Genomic DNA, 17942 nt, shown 5'->3' with positions numbered 1-17942 from the left:
ATAGTTTAAATTAAACGGTCTTCATTTTCAGCCATTCTGATTTGTCTGATGATTAACCAGTACCTGCTAAACAGAGTTATTGACAATATTGGGACAGGTTGTAAAAATGTTTATTGTACAATATACAGTATTCAAAATAAAAATTCAGACCAACAATGCTGCTGAACATGTACAATGCAACACCTCTTACCAATGTACACAGACTAAAGCAGATACCAGGTGAACTGGTAAATTATACTGTAGAGAAGTATATAGACATACCTGTACGTATGTATTATTTTCATTTTCTTAACACTAAATAGTCGATTGTCAAGTCACTCCTGGATGAAGTTTCGTGTCAGTCAAGATTCTCAAGATTTGTTGGTGAATGGTTGGGGGGGAGGGGGGTCCAGAACTACTGAATCGGTTATCACTTGCCATTGGTGTTAACCATGGCCCGGTATTAAACTCAGGTATCCGAGTTCACAGCGCAGTGCGCTAACCAACTGTTCCACTGCATTAACATTTAACGAACCAAAACTATGTAATCTTATCACACCACCCAAATTCATATCCGAGAGAGTTCTAATATGAGAACCAGTAAAAGGTTGAACTGCTTGGAAATATACTCTGGACAAATGTTGCAATTATTTACAAATGCTATATTTAAAACTAGTTTCACCAAGGTGTGAAGTAAATGCAAAGTGGCCCTTTCAAAAAACTTAATGTACCACAATAAGCGAACCTTGTTCAAGATAACGTTTAAATAGCAACCTTTACCATGCACAAAATTGAGATATATTAAATGGCAAAAAAAAAAAATACACAACGGTCTTATTTGGTAATCTTGCATTCTGCTTCGTAAGTTTATGGTTAAAATCTATGATAATACAGAATCTGTATTTATTCTGGTGAAATCTGATGAGCATATTTTTCACAGATGTTCAGTAATGCAGTTTCATAAGGCAGAGTACCAAAGTTTGGCGAAGTCAGTAAGCCAACGGTTTGATGAATATCTTCCTTGAACTGTCAAGTCCTATCAAGCAAGCACTGCTCCAAGTACAAAATCATACAGAAACCCAGAATAGACTAAATTTTGGTTAATCTGTTGATTGTACTTGGGAAAACTTAGCTATGAGATAGCATGTGTTCGTGCTATATCATAGTTAATTTTGCTTTATTTTTCAAATATAGTTTATAAAGCACGTATTTTAAAGGAAATTTCATCTTGATGTGGATTTGGTTTAGCTTGTAATGGTGCTAATCAGCGTGGGCCTCTTGTTTTCATGCCCAGCGCCCACCAGAGACAACTCTAGGGAGGAACGTGGCATGTGTCTGAACCTTGATGAATTTCCTCCATGCGCCCAATGAGATAACCACAGCCGTTGCGTTGTCGTCGGAGCCGTACTGCAGTGCCTGCAAACGGAATGCATCTCTTTAAGAACTGCCAACATCAACAAAGCCATGTTCAAAGGGAATCTGTATTTTACTACTAGATATGTGAGGGACAAGTCCAGTATAACTGTGTGCACAGTCCAAGAGTCTCTACAAGGCATGCCTGGCGTTTTTATAAAAGGCTAACAACGTTTTTATTTTATTTACATCCAAGGGCATCAAGAAACAATATACACACCCTGCAAATATTAAATAACTACGTTACATGCAGTCCACTATCGACATTGGAGCCACATGTAAATACACTCCCAACCCCAGGCCATCGGAACAACCACAATAACAAGGAATGGGGCAAACCGGGGAAGGAGTTGTAAAAATGGGAGAGAGAAAAAAACGAAAGAGAAAGGGGAGAGAAGATAAGTTTAACGCCACCCCGCAGTCAAGACCAACAGGTTTTCAAGGTTAAAGATATACTGTGCACATTTTTACATGAAATGTGCTATTCGAGATGTTAGCTCTGCATTTCAAAAAGGATAGGAAATTATACGAGTAGTACTTTTCATTTTAACAGAGGGGGTGCTTTGAAGTGCAAGAGTTAAAAAGGGGAACAATGGGGAAAGTTACTGTCGCACTGCTGTACGTGTGGAAAGAATTGCAGCTGCTTTAAACAATTACTGGATATGTATTTTTGGAATTGCATCACCTCTCCAATGGCAACAGATGGTACTGTTGTAATCTACTGCTTAATTACAAACTCCAGGTGATACTCTACTCAGTTTTTTGCAACAGATATGAGCTTTAACCATTTACATAAATGTAATCCGGGGCATAACATGATATCGCTTATTGGGAAATGCCTCAGCCACTCAAGCACATAAATAAAGCAATGTAATAAAATGGTCAGGGTTAGAATTGCAAAAAAAGTGCCCATTTTGACAGTCATAATGAGAGAAAACAGCAGTTCCATCCAATGTTGTGCAAAAATAAATTTTTCATAGGTGAGAAACAAGCTACTAATATCCACTGTAATTGGTGTCCTGCACATACTGAGTCGGTGATGAGGTGGGCAGCCTCCTCGGGAGTGTGCGAACTGCTCACTGCATCGCACACTTCTTGGTTGTTCATGATATAGTTGATGCCGTCAGTGGTGAGCACCAGGAAGCTGTCATCTTCATGGTTCAGCTGCAATGGCAAGTATACTCCCTAACCTCCCAATGATAACAGAAACGGACTATTCATTTTATCAACACATGTAACTTTACTGGAAATGAGATACTAAAATTTAAGGTACATAAATGCTTGAACCCAAACAATCCAGTGCTATTCAGTTTGACCACTTTTAAAAAGCTTTCCCCCACATCAGGGGACACTTAATCTGTACTTCCATGCTCCCTATATGGGTTTCAATATGGATATCCACATTCCAGCCCACCCGCAGGTTATTCAAAGGTGTATTAAGGATCTACTGCAAGGGTTAAAATAATATTTAAGAAAATACAGCATAATTATATTATGTAAGACACCATCACTTTAGAATTGTATTCATCATATGGGCTTATTTGATGCATATTTTCAATGTACCTGCAGTTGCTGTATCTCAGGATCTGCAATGACTCCATAGGGCTTGAGAGCAATGTCTCCGATGCTGCGTGTCATGGCCAGTGTGCCATTGATGCGAGAATGGCCAGTGGTGCTCCAGGTCACGAACCCTCCACACGCCTTAACTCTGCAAACAAAACACGTGTTTATGATGTACTTCAACAGAGGGCTTTTAAGAAGGAATATAAAAAATTACAAATTGGGCTCATTGAGCTTTCGGTTGCAACACAGCAATGAATATCCAGATTCATTACAGCCCACCACAAGGGGACTGAAAGGTGGATTAAGGAGCTCCTGCAAGGGTTACACAGAAATATAAGAAAATACGTACATTAAATAACAAGGGGAAAATATAGCCAAAGAACTTATGTTTGTGTTTAGTTTGTTGTCTTTCCCCCGCACCTCCGATTAGCATTTTTGGCTGCGTACGGTACGATAGAAGTTCAACATACATACAAAGACTTAGATCATAAATGATCACTCCACAACACAGTTAAAAGCAAGTGTGCCCCTATATTCAAACAAATAATGTCATTGCTTATGTTTATGAGCAGTCCTGGATCATTGGAGGAAACACGACATTTCTATAGAAGCCAGTCTCTCCATAGGAAACCCACTCTTGGCCGATGACAAAATAGCACAAAAAATATCAACCCCCAAAAAGCATGATGACGCCAAGTCAAAGCTTGACCAGCGTTTTAACTGACAACCATCCCAATGCGAATCAGGTTCCCCCGGCGTGGCACAATTAAATTAACGGTGGCAGTGACGAGCGTTGGGTGGGCAGGCCTCACCGAGTCCTCTCGTCCTTGCGCTGGGCAGTGTGATCCTCCGTCAGCCCCATGGCTTTGCCGCGACGACACAGTACGGCACGGCTGTCACCCACGCTGCCCACTGCCAGCTCCTGGCCGTCACGCAGCAATGCCACGGTGGCCGTCGTTCCGCTCCTCAGCAGCTCCGCTAAAGGACATAGAGCAAAGCGAGGTCAACGGCTGCTCATCCGCCAACTGCCATCGCATTACTGTGGGCCCACGTGTGGACTAGGAGGAATAGCAACCACAGGCTTGAAAGTCTCAAGTTTGTCATGACTTCGTGTTTGGACATTCCTATTCATTAAGTCATACAGCATTACACTTTTAACATTTATAAACGTGGTTGTCATTTTATGGATATGTATACCAAGACAATTTTTTTAAGGGCGCATGTATGCACTGAGGTGCAGTGTTGGTTTGACGTGATAGAATTGTTGATTACAAAGGATTAGGTGATTAGACATGAAATCTAAATATCATTTAGTACGTTTTACAAACACCGCTGTTATACCCCATATAGAGAAGAAATATTATTGCAGAATGATGTACACAAGAACAAACTGTGTTACGAACTTCAATAATTTGTTTGCACACTACGCTTGTCTTCCAGGTTTGATTCATACTTGGGCAGGGGTTCAGTTAACAGGCCATACTGACTTGTCTGCACTAAGCCACGAGTGACTACCATTCAGGACTGCTCCATGGGAATAACTAAAGGGAACTACGAGGGTGGAGAAAAGAGTGGAAGAACAGCCACAATATTAACAGGGCAGCAGTATGTCCTTTTTAAATGAACCCCTGGTAGCGATGCCTTCCGGCAGTGCTTACTAAGCCCAGCTCAGAGCCCAATGTGAGAGCAAAGATCTTCGAGGGGAGCTTCCAAGCTGTCCCGTGGCACACAGCCCCACAGGGCATCCGACCGCGACAGCACTGCTTGAGCTGGCAGAGACTGCGCAAAGGACAGGGTTGCAAGGACAGGCACACAAGCTACATGCTTCCCAACACACAGTGACATGCGTTATCATTTCACTCAAACAAGCTTAACGTGTTATCATAAATAAATAGAACTGTTTATAGACCAAGTAGTTGCTCACTGGCACACATTTATGGATGCCATTTTTTTATGTTGGAGGAAACTTTAAGTACAGGTTGAAGAAATTAACTGTATTGAGTATAAAGTTCATACATTAGTGAATTCCTTTCAACGTTTGAAAGACAAAAAAAAAATCCAGATTCAAAAGATATGAAACAATAAACATTAAAGGTTGTATTTGCTGGAAAAAAATATTATGAAGGCCTAGATACACGATGCAATGTGGGTTCCATCAGACTGCACCAGATTGCACTCCATTGAAGACATTGTCCAAGGTAAAATACTATGCAATACTATGCAATCAAGGGCAAAACTACCTAGCGCTAACTACGAATCTCTGTAAATATAAATAGGTCTATATATTTTTACCATCAAAATTCAAGCATCCCACATAATTATGTATGTGGTTGTGTTCGTCGTAGTTTCAGTAGTATTCATATATTTGTTGCGGTAGTCATATAATTGTGGTAATCGTAAAGGCGTGAGCTACCCTCTCTGTGGTTGGTTAGTGACTCCTTGTTCACCGTGTCGCTGCCCTGTCTTTCTAGTAAGGCTATCGACGTAGTCATGTGGTTCTAACTTACCGATTAGATAAATGTCATATTGCTATTGAACCAAATTAGAAAAATTATAACTCCCACTCAATTTGGTAAAACATTGAAACATTTTATCTTGATATAATCGATAACCCTTGATAGGATCGGTTCACTATTGCATCGTGTATCTAGGTTTAATGCGTTATTAATCACAATATTTTTAATGTATAATGTACTGTAGAGATTCTTTTAACAAAATTAAGTAAAAAAACTAAATGATCAGCATTAGTTCCAGCAAGCAAAATATTACAAAGCAAGGATTAATTCATGTACAGACAATCGTACATTAATTATTTTTAAGAAAATGAAAATATGAGGAGACAACCCAAACTGTCTGTTACCAGAGGTCCAGGAAACCTCGAATCAGGACTGTACCCTGAGGCTGCTTCTCACAGCCATTCTGCAGTGAGCAAATGGGAAGCATGTTGTAGGCACACACACACATCCATAGCAAATGTTCACAATTACACTATACATTAACACTAAATTGCTATGCTAGGTTCTGCGAGCTATCCACATGAATGAGTCATCTAATTGGAATGATAGGGCACAAGGAACCCATGTATTTGCGTAAATCACAATGTGGAAGACGTACAGATAAATTAACCCTTCGTAACGGTTTAACCTTAATTAGTCACATTTGCTTCAGGTTAAACACATCTGGGGTCTGGGAAACACAAATGTGCCTCTTTTTATGACAATAAACTGCTGCTTTGAGAGATTTTATTAATTTGCAATTAATATTAATGTATTTGAAACTGGCAATAATTACTGAATCGTATCATTTGCAAGATATTTTTGATGTTGCTTATGAGCAAATATTTTTGCTCATGATCCCAGTTCAACACCAAGTAAATTTGTAAATAGCTAACGTCAAGTGTCGTGCGAGCAGTTCACCCTCCAGTGCTCAAGCAAAATAAATGTGGAACTTGACCACTCTAATGTTCAGACATTCATCTTTCTAGATTTGAAGTTTTCGTGACTGCAAGGATTCATACTCTTTGTTTTTTTCGGTAAAGTCACGTAGGTAAAAAATTTAAATAAATTAAATCACGACGTTTCGGAGGCAACACAAGCTTCCGTCTTCAGGTGGAACCGTCCACCTGATACAGTAATTTTGCTGTGACGGTTCCACCTGAAGACGGAAGCTTGTGTTGCCTCCGAAACTTCGTGATTTTTATTTTTTATTTTTTACCTACGTGACTTTACCGAAATAACCAAAGAGTATACATTCATCTTTGTTAATGTTAGTTTTGTCACCGCATTGAAGTAGAGTGCAGAACACAAAGCATTGCTTGCATTTTGTAAATTCAAAACATGCTTGAATGCAACGGTTTAGACGTTTTTGTAGCCGAGATTGATTAGAAATAAAATCGGTTTTATTCAAAAGGCATTTTTTTCCCCTCTTGAAATATATTATTTTGAAAGAATAATTTTTGTGACCTCAAACTCAAGTTATTTTTCTCTCCATATATATCCCTATGCATTAAGCACACAGACAAATGTCATTGCATTTGATGTGAAATTTGTCAATATACTTAAAACTCTGTTCATAAGATGAATTCAAATGCATTAAATGCTTCAATTAAATGTATCCCACATACATAGCTAAGGTTTAACTTCGTTAAATATACTAACATTGCAATGGGATTGCACCTGGTTTAAATAAAGATAACTTTATGATTTTGCTTGGATTTTTTTTCTGTTCAGGTATTTTTGGTATGGCTCAAATCACACACAAAGGACATAACACCATCCAGTTATGTCATGCACAAATTGAGCAATGCAACACTACTTGCATATATTTTCCTTAGTGTATTTGCATGTGTAATTTCAGTTTACTTCAAGATAAAGGTTTTTAAACATGGCATGTTATTTGTATGTTTACAAAGTTCACAAAACAATTATGAAATCAATGCTTTATACAAGATAGTTTTTTTTGCTACACACACTACATTCCGAGTTGTTTACTTAATTTCAGGTGTGAAATAAACATTGTAAAGGTTTATTACGATCTAATGAAGCACAAGTTAATTAGTTTAACGATGCCACACGTCAACAATAAGTCAGGGTGCTAGATTACCCCACCTTCTTGGGAGAGAGTCACACGTCTTGTAAACTCCCGGTCAACCGCCAGAAAGGACTTAGACAAAACCATCTCCAAGTTGTCCTCCTTCTGAAGGTACTTCCTTGGGATGGGGGGCGGGGAATGGGGAACAGGATGCCACTTTTAATTTAAAATATACATGTTTAAACACACATACATTATATGTGCAGTACAAAGATCATCCGTATTGCCTTAACATACTGTAGAAACAAGTGCTGTTGGGGAGCACCTATGAAGGCCAGCACGGCACAAGGGTGTGGGTAGTCGGCACCATGCTAGGCCGCCTTTGTCTCCCCAGTGGCGATGTTTATACACCGCACCAGGTATTCATTTGAGGCTGAATCAACCTAGGAGAAGCCCAGAACCAGGTCAGAATAGTTGTCACTGGTGTTGGCCATGAGCAGGAATCGAACTCGGGTCATAGCGCAGCACGGCATACACTTGTGTAGTGGTGATACGCGCTGGGTGTGTACGTCATGTGCCAGCGCGTATGTACGTGTGTGTGTGGTGACGCGCGCTGACGGGGAGGAGCAGGCGTCAGTGCGCGGGTGGGGGTAGTGCTGCTGATTGGCTGTGTGCCGGTGACGCGCTGAGAGGGAGTGATCGGGTGGCAGCGCGGTGTGATTGGTCGAGGAGTGGAAACACGCGCTGGGCGGAAACGGATCGTAGAGATAGCGCGTGGTGATTGGGTAACTGAGGAGCGGTGCCGACGTTGAGGTCCGCATCCGCTCCGTCTCCCGGGAGGAAGAGATATATAAGATGATGCACAGAGGAGTAGAGGGCAGAAGTGGAACCATCTAAGAATGAAGACGAAGGTGCAGAGATAGAGCCCGGAGAGGAGAGTAATGGAGAGGAGAGGAGAGTAAGGGAGAGTAGAGGAGAGTAAGGTATAAGTGTGTAGCCAGAGAGAGAGAACGGTCTACACGAGCTGAGTGATGTATAGTGTGTAGCCAGAGAGAGAGAACGGTCTACACGAGCTGAGTGATGTATAGTGTGTAGCCAGAGAGAGAGAAAGGTCTACACGAGCCGAGTATGCATACGGTGTAGCCAGAGAGAGAGAAAGGTCTACACGAGCCGAGTATGCATACGGTGTAGCCAGAGAGAGATGCAAAGTCTACACGAGGCGAGTGGAGAGTGTAGCAGAGGCGCAGAGTCTACACGAGACGAGAGAAGAGTGTAGCCGAGGCGCGGAGTCTACACGAGGCACAGAGAGCCAGCAGCACAGAATCTAAGAGAGTCAAGAGAAGCGTAGGGTGAAGAAGAAGAGGTCACGAGTTGTACCGTTGTATGGTGACCGCATTGTGAAGAAGAGAGGCCACGCGTTGTATCGTTACAAGTCAAGATTTAATAAAAGAAGTGTGTTCCCGTCAAGGAGTTTCCTGCCGTCATTTTCCAATACTTCATCTGGCGTCAGAAGTGAAACGGGCTTCCAAGCATGGAGACAAGGAAGACCCGTAGGACCCACGGGATTGACCGCGAGGAAAACCTGGACGACTCGGGGCCGCTGGTGGCGGGGGGTGAGGAGGAGGACTTGCCCACGCTACAGGATCCGTCGACGGCGCCGGCCGAGCGACCGGGGACCGAGGCCGTGCTTCGTGAGGCGCACTCCCGACTGGCGGAGCTGCTGCTCGCCGCCGCGTCCATCTTGGCGGAGATCAGCTCGTCGGGAGGAGCGGGGACGGTGGGGGACATTTTACAAGGTCGCCCCGCAGATTCCCGCCAAAACGAATGGGGGATTCCCGCCATTGCGCCTGGGCCTACTTTTGGCGGGAACGGCGAGCGCCACGTGGTGGTGGGTTCCCAAGCGCGCGCATCGACGTCATCAGCGCGCGAGGGGTCCGCCATTTTACGTCTGCCGCTGGAGCCGCCATCTTACACACCGACGGAGAGGCGGAGAGGAACCACGAGGCGGATGACTTCATTTTTCAGCAGCGTCTGCCCACGTTGTCAGCCTTCAAGGCGGAAGGCGGAGACTGGGGCAAATTTCAGCGAAGGTTTTTGGCGCATCAAGAGATGTCAGCGTGGTCCGATGCTACGGCGCTGCGGGCGTTGCCTGCCCTGCTGGACGACGATGCGCTCGCGGCCTTCAGGTCTGCACGGAAGTCGGACCGCTCCACGCTGAAGGATGCGCTGGGTTTGTTGGCCAGGGTCTACGGACCTCCCTCGGCGTGCCGCCATCATTTTTACGCAAGACGGAAAGCGGCCACGGAGACCGCGCTGGCCTATCGCACGGCGTTGCTGGCTCTTGCTGATGCTGCGTTCCCTCGGATGGACGAGGAGGGCCAAGATGCGATGGTTTTGGAGCAGCTGCTTAAGTTGGCGCAGGACCTGGGGGTCCCTATCAACACAGCTGACGAGATTGATATTTCCTCTTTGAGAGTCGCCACGAGTATTCAAGCGCACGAGGCCCTACAACGGAAACAAGGAGTTGGTTGCAACGCTGCTGTCGTCGCAGCTCCGGGTTCGGTGGTCACCGAACCCCAAGTCGTCAGCCCACGAGAGGAGGCGTTCGCCACGGGACGACCAGGGGACTGGAGGCCGGGGGCTCGGTCGCCTCTGCGATCGGGCCGAAAGTCGGAGCAACCAAGATCTACTCCGACCCTCGTCACGTGCTATAACTGCGGCCTCCGGGGCCACGTGGCGTCCGGGTGCCGCGCTCCGCGTCAGCGCGCCATGGGTGCTCGGCTGGACGACGACCGAGATCCCAAGTCATCTCTACAATCCCCGGCAAGTCGCGGCACCTCACACGCTCGGCCTGTTTATTCGGCACACATGGGACGCCGCGTTGCGGCGGAGGAGGGCCGGTTAAGGTTCGGGGATTCGGTTCGGCGAGGGGGGTTCGGCCGGGACCAGGGAGACATTGAATGGGCGGAATTGGGGCATAGAATTGTGGCTGCTTCGGCGGGTTCGTCCGTTGTTACGGGATCTATTGATGGGGTCGAGATTAGGGTGTTAGTGGACACGGGGGCATCGGCAACTATTATATCGGACCTCATTTATGATATTCTCCCAGTCCAATGTCGTCCGCTGCTTCCAGTGGATGTGCCATTTTACGCCGCTAATGGGGGATCGTTGGGCATTATCGGTCAGATTAGGGCGTCCATTTGCATTGGAAATATCAAATTGTCGGGACCCGTTTTCGTTTCGTCTTCTTTGGCGGTTCCGTGTCTTTTGGGCACTGATTTTTTGGCTAAAATGCCCATTAAAATTCTTATCGATCAACGATGCATTGAACTGCCATCGGGTCGCCGGATTGCATTTTTGACGAGCCCTACTGACATTCGGACGGCGTGCGCTACGATACAAGCGGTGGCGACACAGACCGTGCATGTGCCCCCGGGTTCACAGATGTTGATTCCCCTCCGGTTGCGGAAACCATGGGTGAGGGAGGCTTCGGAACAAAGTATGCTTTTGGGTCCTTCTAACAAGGCTGTCGGGGGTCTTGATTTATCGGTGGCTCACACTTTGGTGCGGGCTGACAGGGATCCGTTTGTGATGGTTTTGAACGCGGGGTCGCGGCCAGCTGTCATTCCACAGGGCACCGTGCTGGCTCACGCGGCGCGGGTCCCTGTGGATGATGGGTTGGTTGCGCAGGTGGGCTCGAGCCCCGCGCGGAACGTTGAGCCAAGGGAAGACCTTGAGTGGGTCCATTCGCTATGCGCCGCCTCGGACGATTTGTCGGCGGCGCAGTTGGGTGCGCTGCGCGAGTTGCTCATAGAATTCTCTGATGTGTTCAGTAAACATGAGTATGACATTGGGTGCACGGATTTGTTGCACCACCACATTGAAACGGGCGATGCGGCGCCGGTCAAGCTAAATCCCTTCCGACTGAGTCCCGTGGAGAAGGAACATGTTCAGTCGGCTGTTAACGAAATGCTAGAAGCCGATATTATTTCGCCCTCCTCTAGCCCGTGGGGAGCGCCTATTGTGCTGGTTAAGAAGCAGGACGGGTCCCTGCGATTCTGCGTTGATTTCCGTCGCCTGAATAAGATCTCTGTGGCTGACGCGTATCCGCTCCCCAGGATGGATGAGTCCCTCGATGCATTGTCTGGTGCGCGATATTTTTCGACTCTTGATTTGTTATCGGGGTTTTGGCAGTTGCCGCTCGACGAAGAGTCGAAACCTAAGACAGCATTTCGGACTCCAGGGGGGCTGTTCCAGTTTAACCGGTTACCCATGGGACTTCACTCCTCTCCAGCGACGTTTCAGCGACTTATGGAGTTGGTTTTGTCGGGCTTGCAGTGGGATACATGCTTGATTTATATGGACGATGTCATTGTTTTCAGTAAAACGTTTGAAGAACACCTCCAGCGATTGAGAGGGGTGTTCTTGCGAATGCGATCGGCTAAGCTGAAATTTAAACCGGCCAAATGTCACCTCCTTCGGAAGTCGGTTAGATACTTGGGTCACATTGTCGATTCTTCGGGGATCTCCACCGATCCCGCGAAGACGGATTGTGTCGGTTCGTGGCCGACACCTACGTCCGTTTCCGACGTGCGTAGTTTCATCGGGTTTGCTTCTTATTATCGGCGGTTCGTTGAGCACTTCGCCACTATTGCAAAACCCTTGCACGCTCTAACGGCAAAGGGAGTGAAGTTCAAATGGGGACCGGAGGAGGAGGCCGCGTTTCGCTCCCTCCGGGACGCCTTGGTGGGTGCCCCACCCTTGTGTTATCCCGATTTTGCGAGTCCCTTTTTGCTGGACACGGATGCTAGCAACACGGGCATTGGGGGGGTGCTATCCCAAGTCGTTGGGGGTGTCGAAAGAGTTGTCGCCTACGGTAGTAGGGTGTTGTCTCCGGCGGAGCAGCGCTACTGCGTCACCCGTCGCGAGCTGCTTGCCATTGTCTTTTTTGTGCAGCAGTTTAGGCCATATCTCTATGGTCGTCACTTTACGGTCCGAACGGACCACGCGGCGCTACAGTATTCATTGAGGGTCGCCCAACCCTCGGGCCAGTTGTCGCGTTGGTTGGAAGTCCTCCAGGACTATCAGTTTACGACTACGTACCGTAAGGGGTTGCGACACACAAATGCCGATTGCTTGTCGGGGTTGTTGCCTTGTGATGAATGCGCGTGTTTGTCGGGATCGGCGCGCTGTAAACCGACGCTTGCGGGGGAGATGGGGGCACTGGCTGCGACAGCGGGCGCACCGATCGTGGATGATTCCACTGCCTCTCAGGGTCGGGACTCGCTGCTCTCGTTGTCGCTCAGCGAATGGGGCCGTCTCCAGATGGCGGACAGCTCGCTGCTAGCATTGCGCCGCAAGGTTGGGGGTCCCGAGGGGGACCAGGAGCGTACCGGCTCCTATGTACTTGAGCAGGGCATGTTATTGAGATGGGACAGGTTGTCCCGGCGGAACGCACTCGTGGTGCCTTCCGCTGTAAGGGGGAGGGTTGTCTTGGCGGCACACGAACGCCTCTTGCACTTGGGAGTTAACAAGACGCTTGCCCTGCTTCAGCGTGACTATTACTGGCCGGGAATGGGAAGTGATGTGGTAAATATTCTGAAGGGGTGCGTTGAGTGCGCCAGGCGTAAACCACCGCCCGTGGCAGCTAATCCACCGCTGCAATCTATTCAGGTCTCGCGTACTAACGAGCTCGTTGCACTCGATATTTTGGGGCCCTTCCCAGTCACGCCGAGAGGGAATAAATATTTGTTAGTGGGGGTCGAATACTTTACCCGATGGCCTATGGCGTGGCCTCTCGCTAACCAGTCGGCAGCGGCTGTGACGGACGCCTTCGTCCAGGGCTATGTCCTGGACAAGGGGGCTCCCGAACGCCTGCTGACCGACCAAGGTAAAAAATTTTCGAGTAAATTGTTGCAAGAGGTGTGCGATCTGTTGGGTACCAAGAAGGTGCGTACCTCCCCGTACCACCCGCAGACAGACGGGATGGTGGAGAGACTCCACAAAACTTTGACTTCCATGCTGTGCCAGCAGGTGTGCGAGGCACATGTAGATTGGGACCTGCAGGTCCCGGGAGTCCTTGCCGCGTATAGAATGGCCCCCCATGCAGCTACGGGGTTTTCCCCATTCTATTTGATGTACGGTCGGGAAGCTGACCCGCCAATGGAAACGCAACTTGGCCTGTCCGCTCCACGAACTAATTCTAAATTGGCAGAACATATTAAGTTTAATATTCACAAGCTGACAGAGGCGAGGGAGGCCGCACGGCTTAATTCCCGGGCTCGCCAAATTGCTAATGAACGGTTGCGGGCACGGAAGGTGTCCGGGCACGATTGGAAACCAGGTGACAGGGCCTGGCTGCATTGCCCTCAGGCACCCTTGGCTACGTCGCCTAAATTGTTGAGACCGTGGAGGGGACCCGTGGAGGTCGTGCGCGTTGCACGACCCCAGTGCGTTCAGATAAAGTGGGGAAAGCGCCGTTGGTACGTTCACCCCTCCCGACTGAAACCGTTCTCGCCTCCATATGGCCTCCCCTTGTGTCGTCATGGCCGAGCGTGTGACGTGACCGGCGACCCACAGGGGGAAATGTCTCTGCCTGATCCACGCGTATTTTCGCCTGATCTGCTCCCAGGTGTCTCGGATCTGACAGCTGCCGACCACCGGCGGCCGGATCTCCGCGGCGGGGCCGGCCCTTTCAGGCCCGTTCCGCGCCGTCTGGAGCAGCCGGAACCGTCGGACGGTCGTCAGTGTCCCGCCCCATACGACGGACCAGCCAGACGGACTCGCGCCAAGTCGTGCTACTTTGCGCGACCCGCCTCGTGAGGAGTCGGGGCTGTTGGTGCGCCTCGTCACTGCGTGTAGTCGCAGGGACGTGGGGCGCGTTCGTTTTTTGTAATTTGCTCGTATCGTGTTATTGTTGACTTTTCGTGTTCATTGTCAATCTGTACATAGTTATTCTTGTTGTTGTTGTTGTTATGTTACGGGGCACACTCGGGGGGTTACGGGTTTTTTTTTGTTGGTTGTCGTTTTATCGTCGCGGTTGGTTGTTGTTAGCAGCCGGGCCGGCTGCGAGCTATGTGGGAGGGGGTGATGTAGTGGTGATACGCGCTGGGTGTGTACGTCATGTGCCAGCGCGTATGTACGTGTGTGTGTGGTGACGCGCGCTGACGGGGAGGAGCAGGCGTCAGTGCGCGGGTGGGGGTAGTGCTGCTGATTGGCTGTGTGCCGGTGACGCGCTGAGAGGGAGTGATCGGGTGGCAGCGCGGTGTGATTGGTCGAGGAGTGGAAACACGCGCTGGGCGGAAACGGATCGTAGAGATAGCGCGTGGTGATTGGGTAACTGAGGAGCGGTGCCGACGTTGAGGTCCGCATCCGCTCCGTCTCCCGGGAGGAAGAGATATATAAGATGATGCACAGAGGAGTAGAGGGCAGAAGTGGAACCATCTAAGAATGAAGACGAAGGTGCAGAGATAGAGCCCGGAGAGGAGAGTAATGGAGAGGAGAGGAGAGTAAGGGAGAGTAGAGGAGAGTAAGGTATAAGTGTGTAGCCAGAGAGAGAGAACGGTCTACACGAGCTGAGTGATGTATAGTGTGTAGCCAGAGAGAGAGAACGGTCTACACGAGCTGAGTGATGTATAGTGTGTAGCCAGAGAGAGAGAAAGGTCTACACGAGCCGAGTATGCATACAGTGTAGCCAGAGAGAGAGAAAGGTCTACACGAGCCGAGTATGCATACGGTGTAGCCAGAGAGAGATGCAAAGTCTACACGAGGCGAGTGGAGAGTGTAGCAGAGGCGCAGAGTCTACACGAGACGAGAGAAGAGTGTAGCCGAGGCGCGGAGTCTACACGAGGCACAGAGAGCCAGCAGCACAGAATCTAAGAGAGTCAAGAGAAGCGTAGGGTGAAGAAGAAGAGGTCACGAGTTGTACCGTTGTATGGTGACCGCATTGTGAAGAAGAGAGGCCACGCGTTGTATCGTTACAAGTCAAGATTTAATAAAAGAAGTGTGTTCCCGTCAAGGAGTTTCCTGCCGTCATTTTCCAATACTTCACTTGTAATTAAACATACACTCTTCAATAGCTTCATGCTTACTAAGTCAATTACTTGTAATATCAATAGTTACTAAATTCTTGTAGTGCAGTTCATATCTGTAACACCATGCTTTATTTATTTCGTGAATATATAACATGTTAGATAGGTTCTGGTTAATACCACATGGTGGCACTATTGGCATTTTGATGTACGCCATCATTAAACACCCTCTCACTCCATGTTTAATTGCTTGAGTAATATCGAGCAGATACACAGATTTAACAAATGTGCAATACAACGTTGTGCATTTGGAAGCCTATCTTCTGTGCCCCTATTAATGGCACAGTGTTTACATTGGTCAGCAGCTTGGGATACCTCGTGCAAAATGACCTTACCATGAATAGCTCTGATGTTGTCAACCAGCGAACTCTATAAATAAGGACGTGGGTTCTGCAAGCCTCATGGTAGGTACAAACCCCCCATGTATATGCCTGTGGAGGAAAGTACTCACCGGAGGTGTTTGGCCATGTATTTGCTGCAGAAATTGGCAGCTGCGGGACCTCCATGCCCATCAAACACAGCCAAGCAGAGCACATTGTTGGAGACCTCTGACAAGGCATAGCGGTCCTCGTTGGTCGATCGTACGCCTGTCTGGCTTGTGCAACCCACGTTTCTCACATGTGGTCGGTACCTTGACTGCAAAAAGCCACAGCCAGCAGACACATGCCCTTGATTGCGCTTCCCCATTTGTTCCACTTGTTTGTAAGCGAATTCGCTTCATAAGGTCCAAGATCATCGTTTCGTTTCATAACAAATTTGCAATTTACACAGCGTCCATTTTAATACAGCAATCATAATGATTAATAAATAATACATTTTGCATTATATTGCCTAATATGCTTCTTAAAATTGCATCAAATAACAGCATTCAAAAGCACTGAACCTTGCAAACAAGCATTATTTTAAAATATTGACAGAGCACTATATATGCATAAATCTCACAATTTAAACCGCTTTACTGCATTATGTACCTTTCTGGCCATGATTTCAGCAGAAGGAAGAATGACCTCATCCCCAATGTTCCAGGCACCAAAATTGTCCCACAAAACCGTCCTCGATGAAGTGAAGTGTAACCGCAGAGGAAAACTATGTCTTGCTTCCTTGCCCTTTTCCACTTTCAGCAGCAAGTTCTTTGCTGGTACCCTGCCATACTTGCAGATGTTTAAAACGACGAACTGAACGGACATATCCTTTGGCGTTTCAATGTGATAGGGCAATCCAAACGCTGCAAAGTATTTGTTCTGGTTGTCTTCTAGTTGGAGCCAAGGGCAGTAATGTCTTCCTCCCAGTCCTTGGTCCTGTTGAGATCAACTTGCCTTTAATTAGTAAGCAGAGGCTATGCAACACAGCAAATCGTGACAGTGTTCACTCTGGGGCTGCCCGCTTGATAGGGAGTGGAGGCAAATGTGGGTGGAGGAGGGGGGGGCTGGGGGGGGGGGCTCCACCCCCTATCATCTTCTCAACACCACTGAAGTCAATATTAGGTATTGGCTTCTCTGGCCCATGACTAAAAATACTTTGAACTGACATGGTGTAGCGATGACAAACCCCACAATAGACTCGCTCTCACCCCCCCCTCCTCTCCCCAGAAATACTGTATATACACAATACACCATTTGAATGCAATATCACGAATTCTCATTAACTCGTACACATCTATTAAACAAAGCATTCATCTCGTTGTATTATAGTAAAAAAAACTATAGCAGAAAGTCGCCTTCATATATCTGTCTCTGCAAGAGCAAAAAATAATCCCCAATGTGTACAACGCAAAGGCCTCACGGCCTTGTTGGCGGTGCATAACAACATCAGCATTGACCGAAGCGGGTTCAACATTCAGTGTCTCATCAGCAGTCAATCCTTGCTTGAATCAATCCAACAATTTTGGAGTTGTCTCGCTTGAACCAACGCCGTGTAAACACTACTGCACCTTCAACTTGAACGGACATATGATTAGCATGCATTATTTGCTTCTTTATTTAGCACCACAGTTTCACAGTTCGACCGCAACGCACAAAATCGCAGGCGCTGATAAAACAAAAAAGGGTTATGTTAAATACAAAAAAACGTGTCGCCTTACCCACCACGTACGTTCGTCCGTATCGCGCGAGTCTTTGCCAAGCCTCCGTCTTCAGGATGATGCAATCCTGAGATGAAGAAGCATCACTCGGCGAGAGGAGGAGGAGGTTCACGTTCCCACGCCCAACCCCAGCCACTCCTCCTCCTCTCAAGGGAATGGAAGGAGGAGGGGGTGGTGGTGCATTTTATTCGTAGGCACGGCCGCATGCCCCTCGGGGTGGGGCACGTCCGGCCCGCGGGCCGTATGAGGCCCACGAAATCATTTGGGTCTGGCCCTGCCAAAGCAAC

At 47.5% G+C, this 17942-nt stretch overlaps 1 protein-coding gene across 2 annotated transcripts; it reads right to left on the bottom strand.

The window, feature by feature from the left end:
• Positions 1 to 131: 131 nt before the first annotated feature.
• Positions 132 to 17925, bottom strand: LOC144934175 (protein phosphatase Mn(2+)-dependent 1K-like). 2 transcript variants are annotated; one of them, XM_078859723.1, is made up of 8 exons: positions 17656 to 17925; positions 16547 to 16873; positions 16027 to 16211; positions 7563 to 7663; positions 3768 to 3933; positions 2956 to 3100; positions 2422 to 2556; positions 132 to 1395 (listed from the first exon to the last, which is right to left on the bottom strand). In XM_078859723.1, the coding sequence occupies exons 2-8, from the start codon at positions 16760 to 16762 to the stop codon at positions 1264 to 1266; spliced, it is 1080 nt and encodes a 359-aa protein (XP_078715849.1). In that variant the 5' UTR covers positions 16763 to 16873; positions 17656 to 17925; the 3' UTR covers positions 132 to 1263. The 2 variants fall into 2 exon arrangements, with proteins under 2 accessions (XP_078715849.1, XP_078715848.1); XM_078859722.1 differs by having other exon boundaries at positions 17660 to 17925.
• Between the last annotated feature and the right edge of the window lie 17 nt (positions 17926 to 17942).

Source organism: Lampetra fluviatilis, chromosome 9, assembly GCF_964198595.1.
Source record: "Lampetra fluviatilis chromosome 9, kcLamFluv1.1, whole genome shotgun sequence".
NCBI lineage: Eukaryota > Metazoa > Chordata > Hyperoartia > Petromyzontiformes > Petromyzontidae > Lampetra > Lampetra fluviatilis.
The sequence above is the reverse complement of the archived record's forward strand: the minus strand, read 5'-3'. Positions and strand labels throughout refer to the sequence as shown.

Bases quoted from the DNA above. Each gene is read 5' to 3' on its own strand.
- LOC144934175 (XM_078859723.1), bottom strand. From the start codon at position 16,762: ATGTCCGTTCAGTTCGTCGTTTTAAACATCTGCAAGTATGGCAGGGTA. The intron at 16,212-16,546 runs GTACATAATGCA...GGCTTTTTGCAG, and splicing joins CTGAAATCATGGCCAGAAAG to TCAAGGTACCGACCACATGT. The intron at 3,934-7,562 runs GTGGGGTAATCT...TATGTCCTTTAG, and splicing joins TGTGACTCTCTCCCAAGAAG to CGGAGCTGCTGAGGAGCGGA.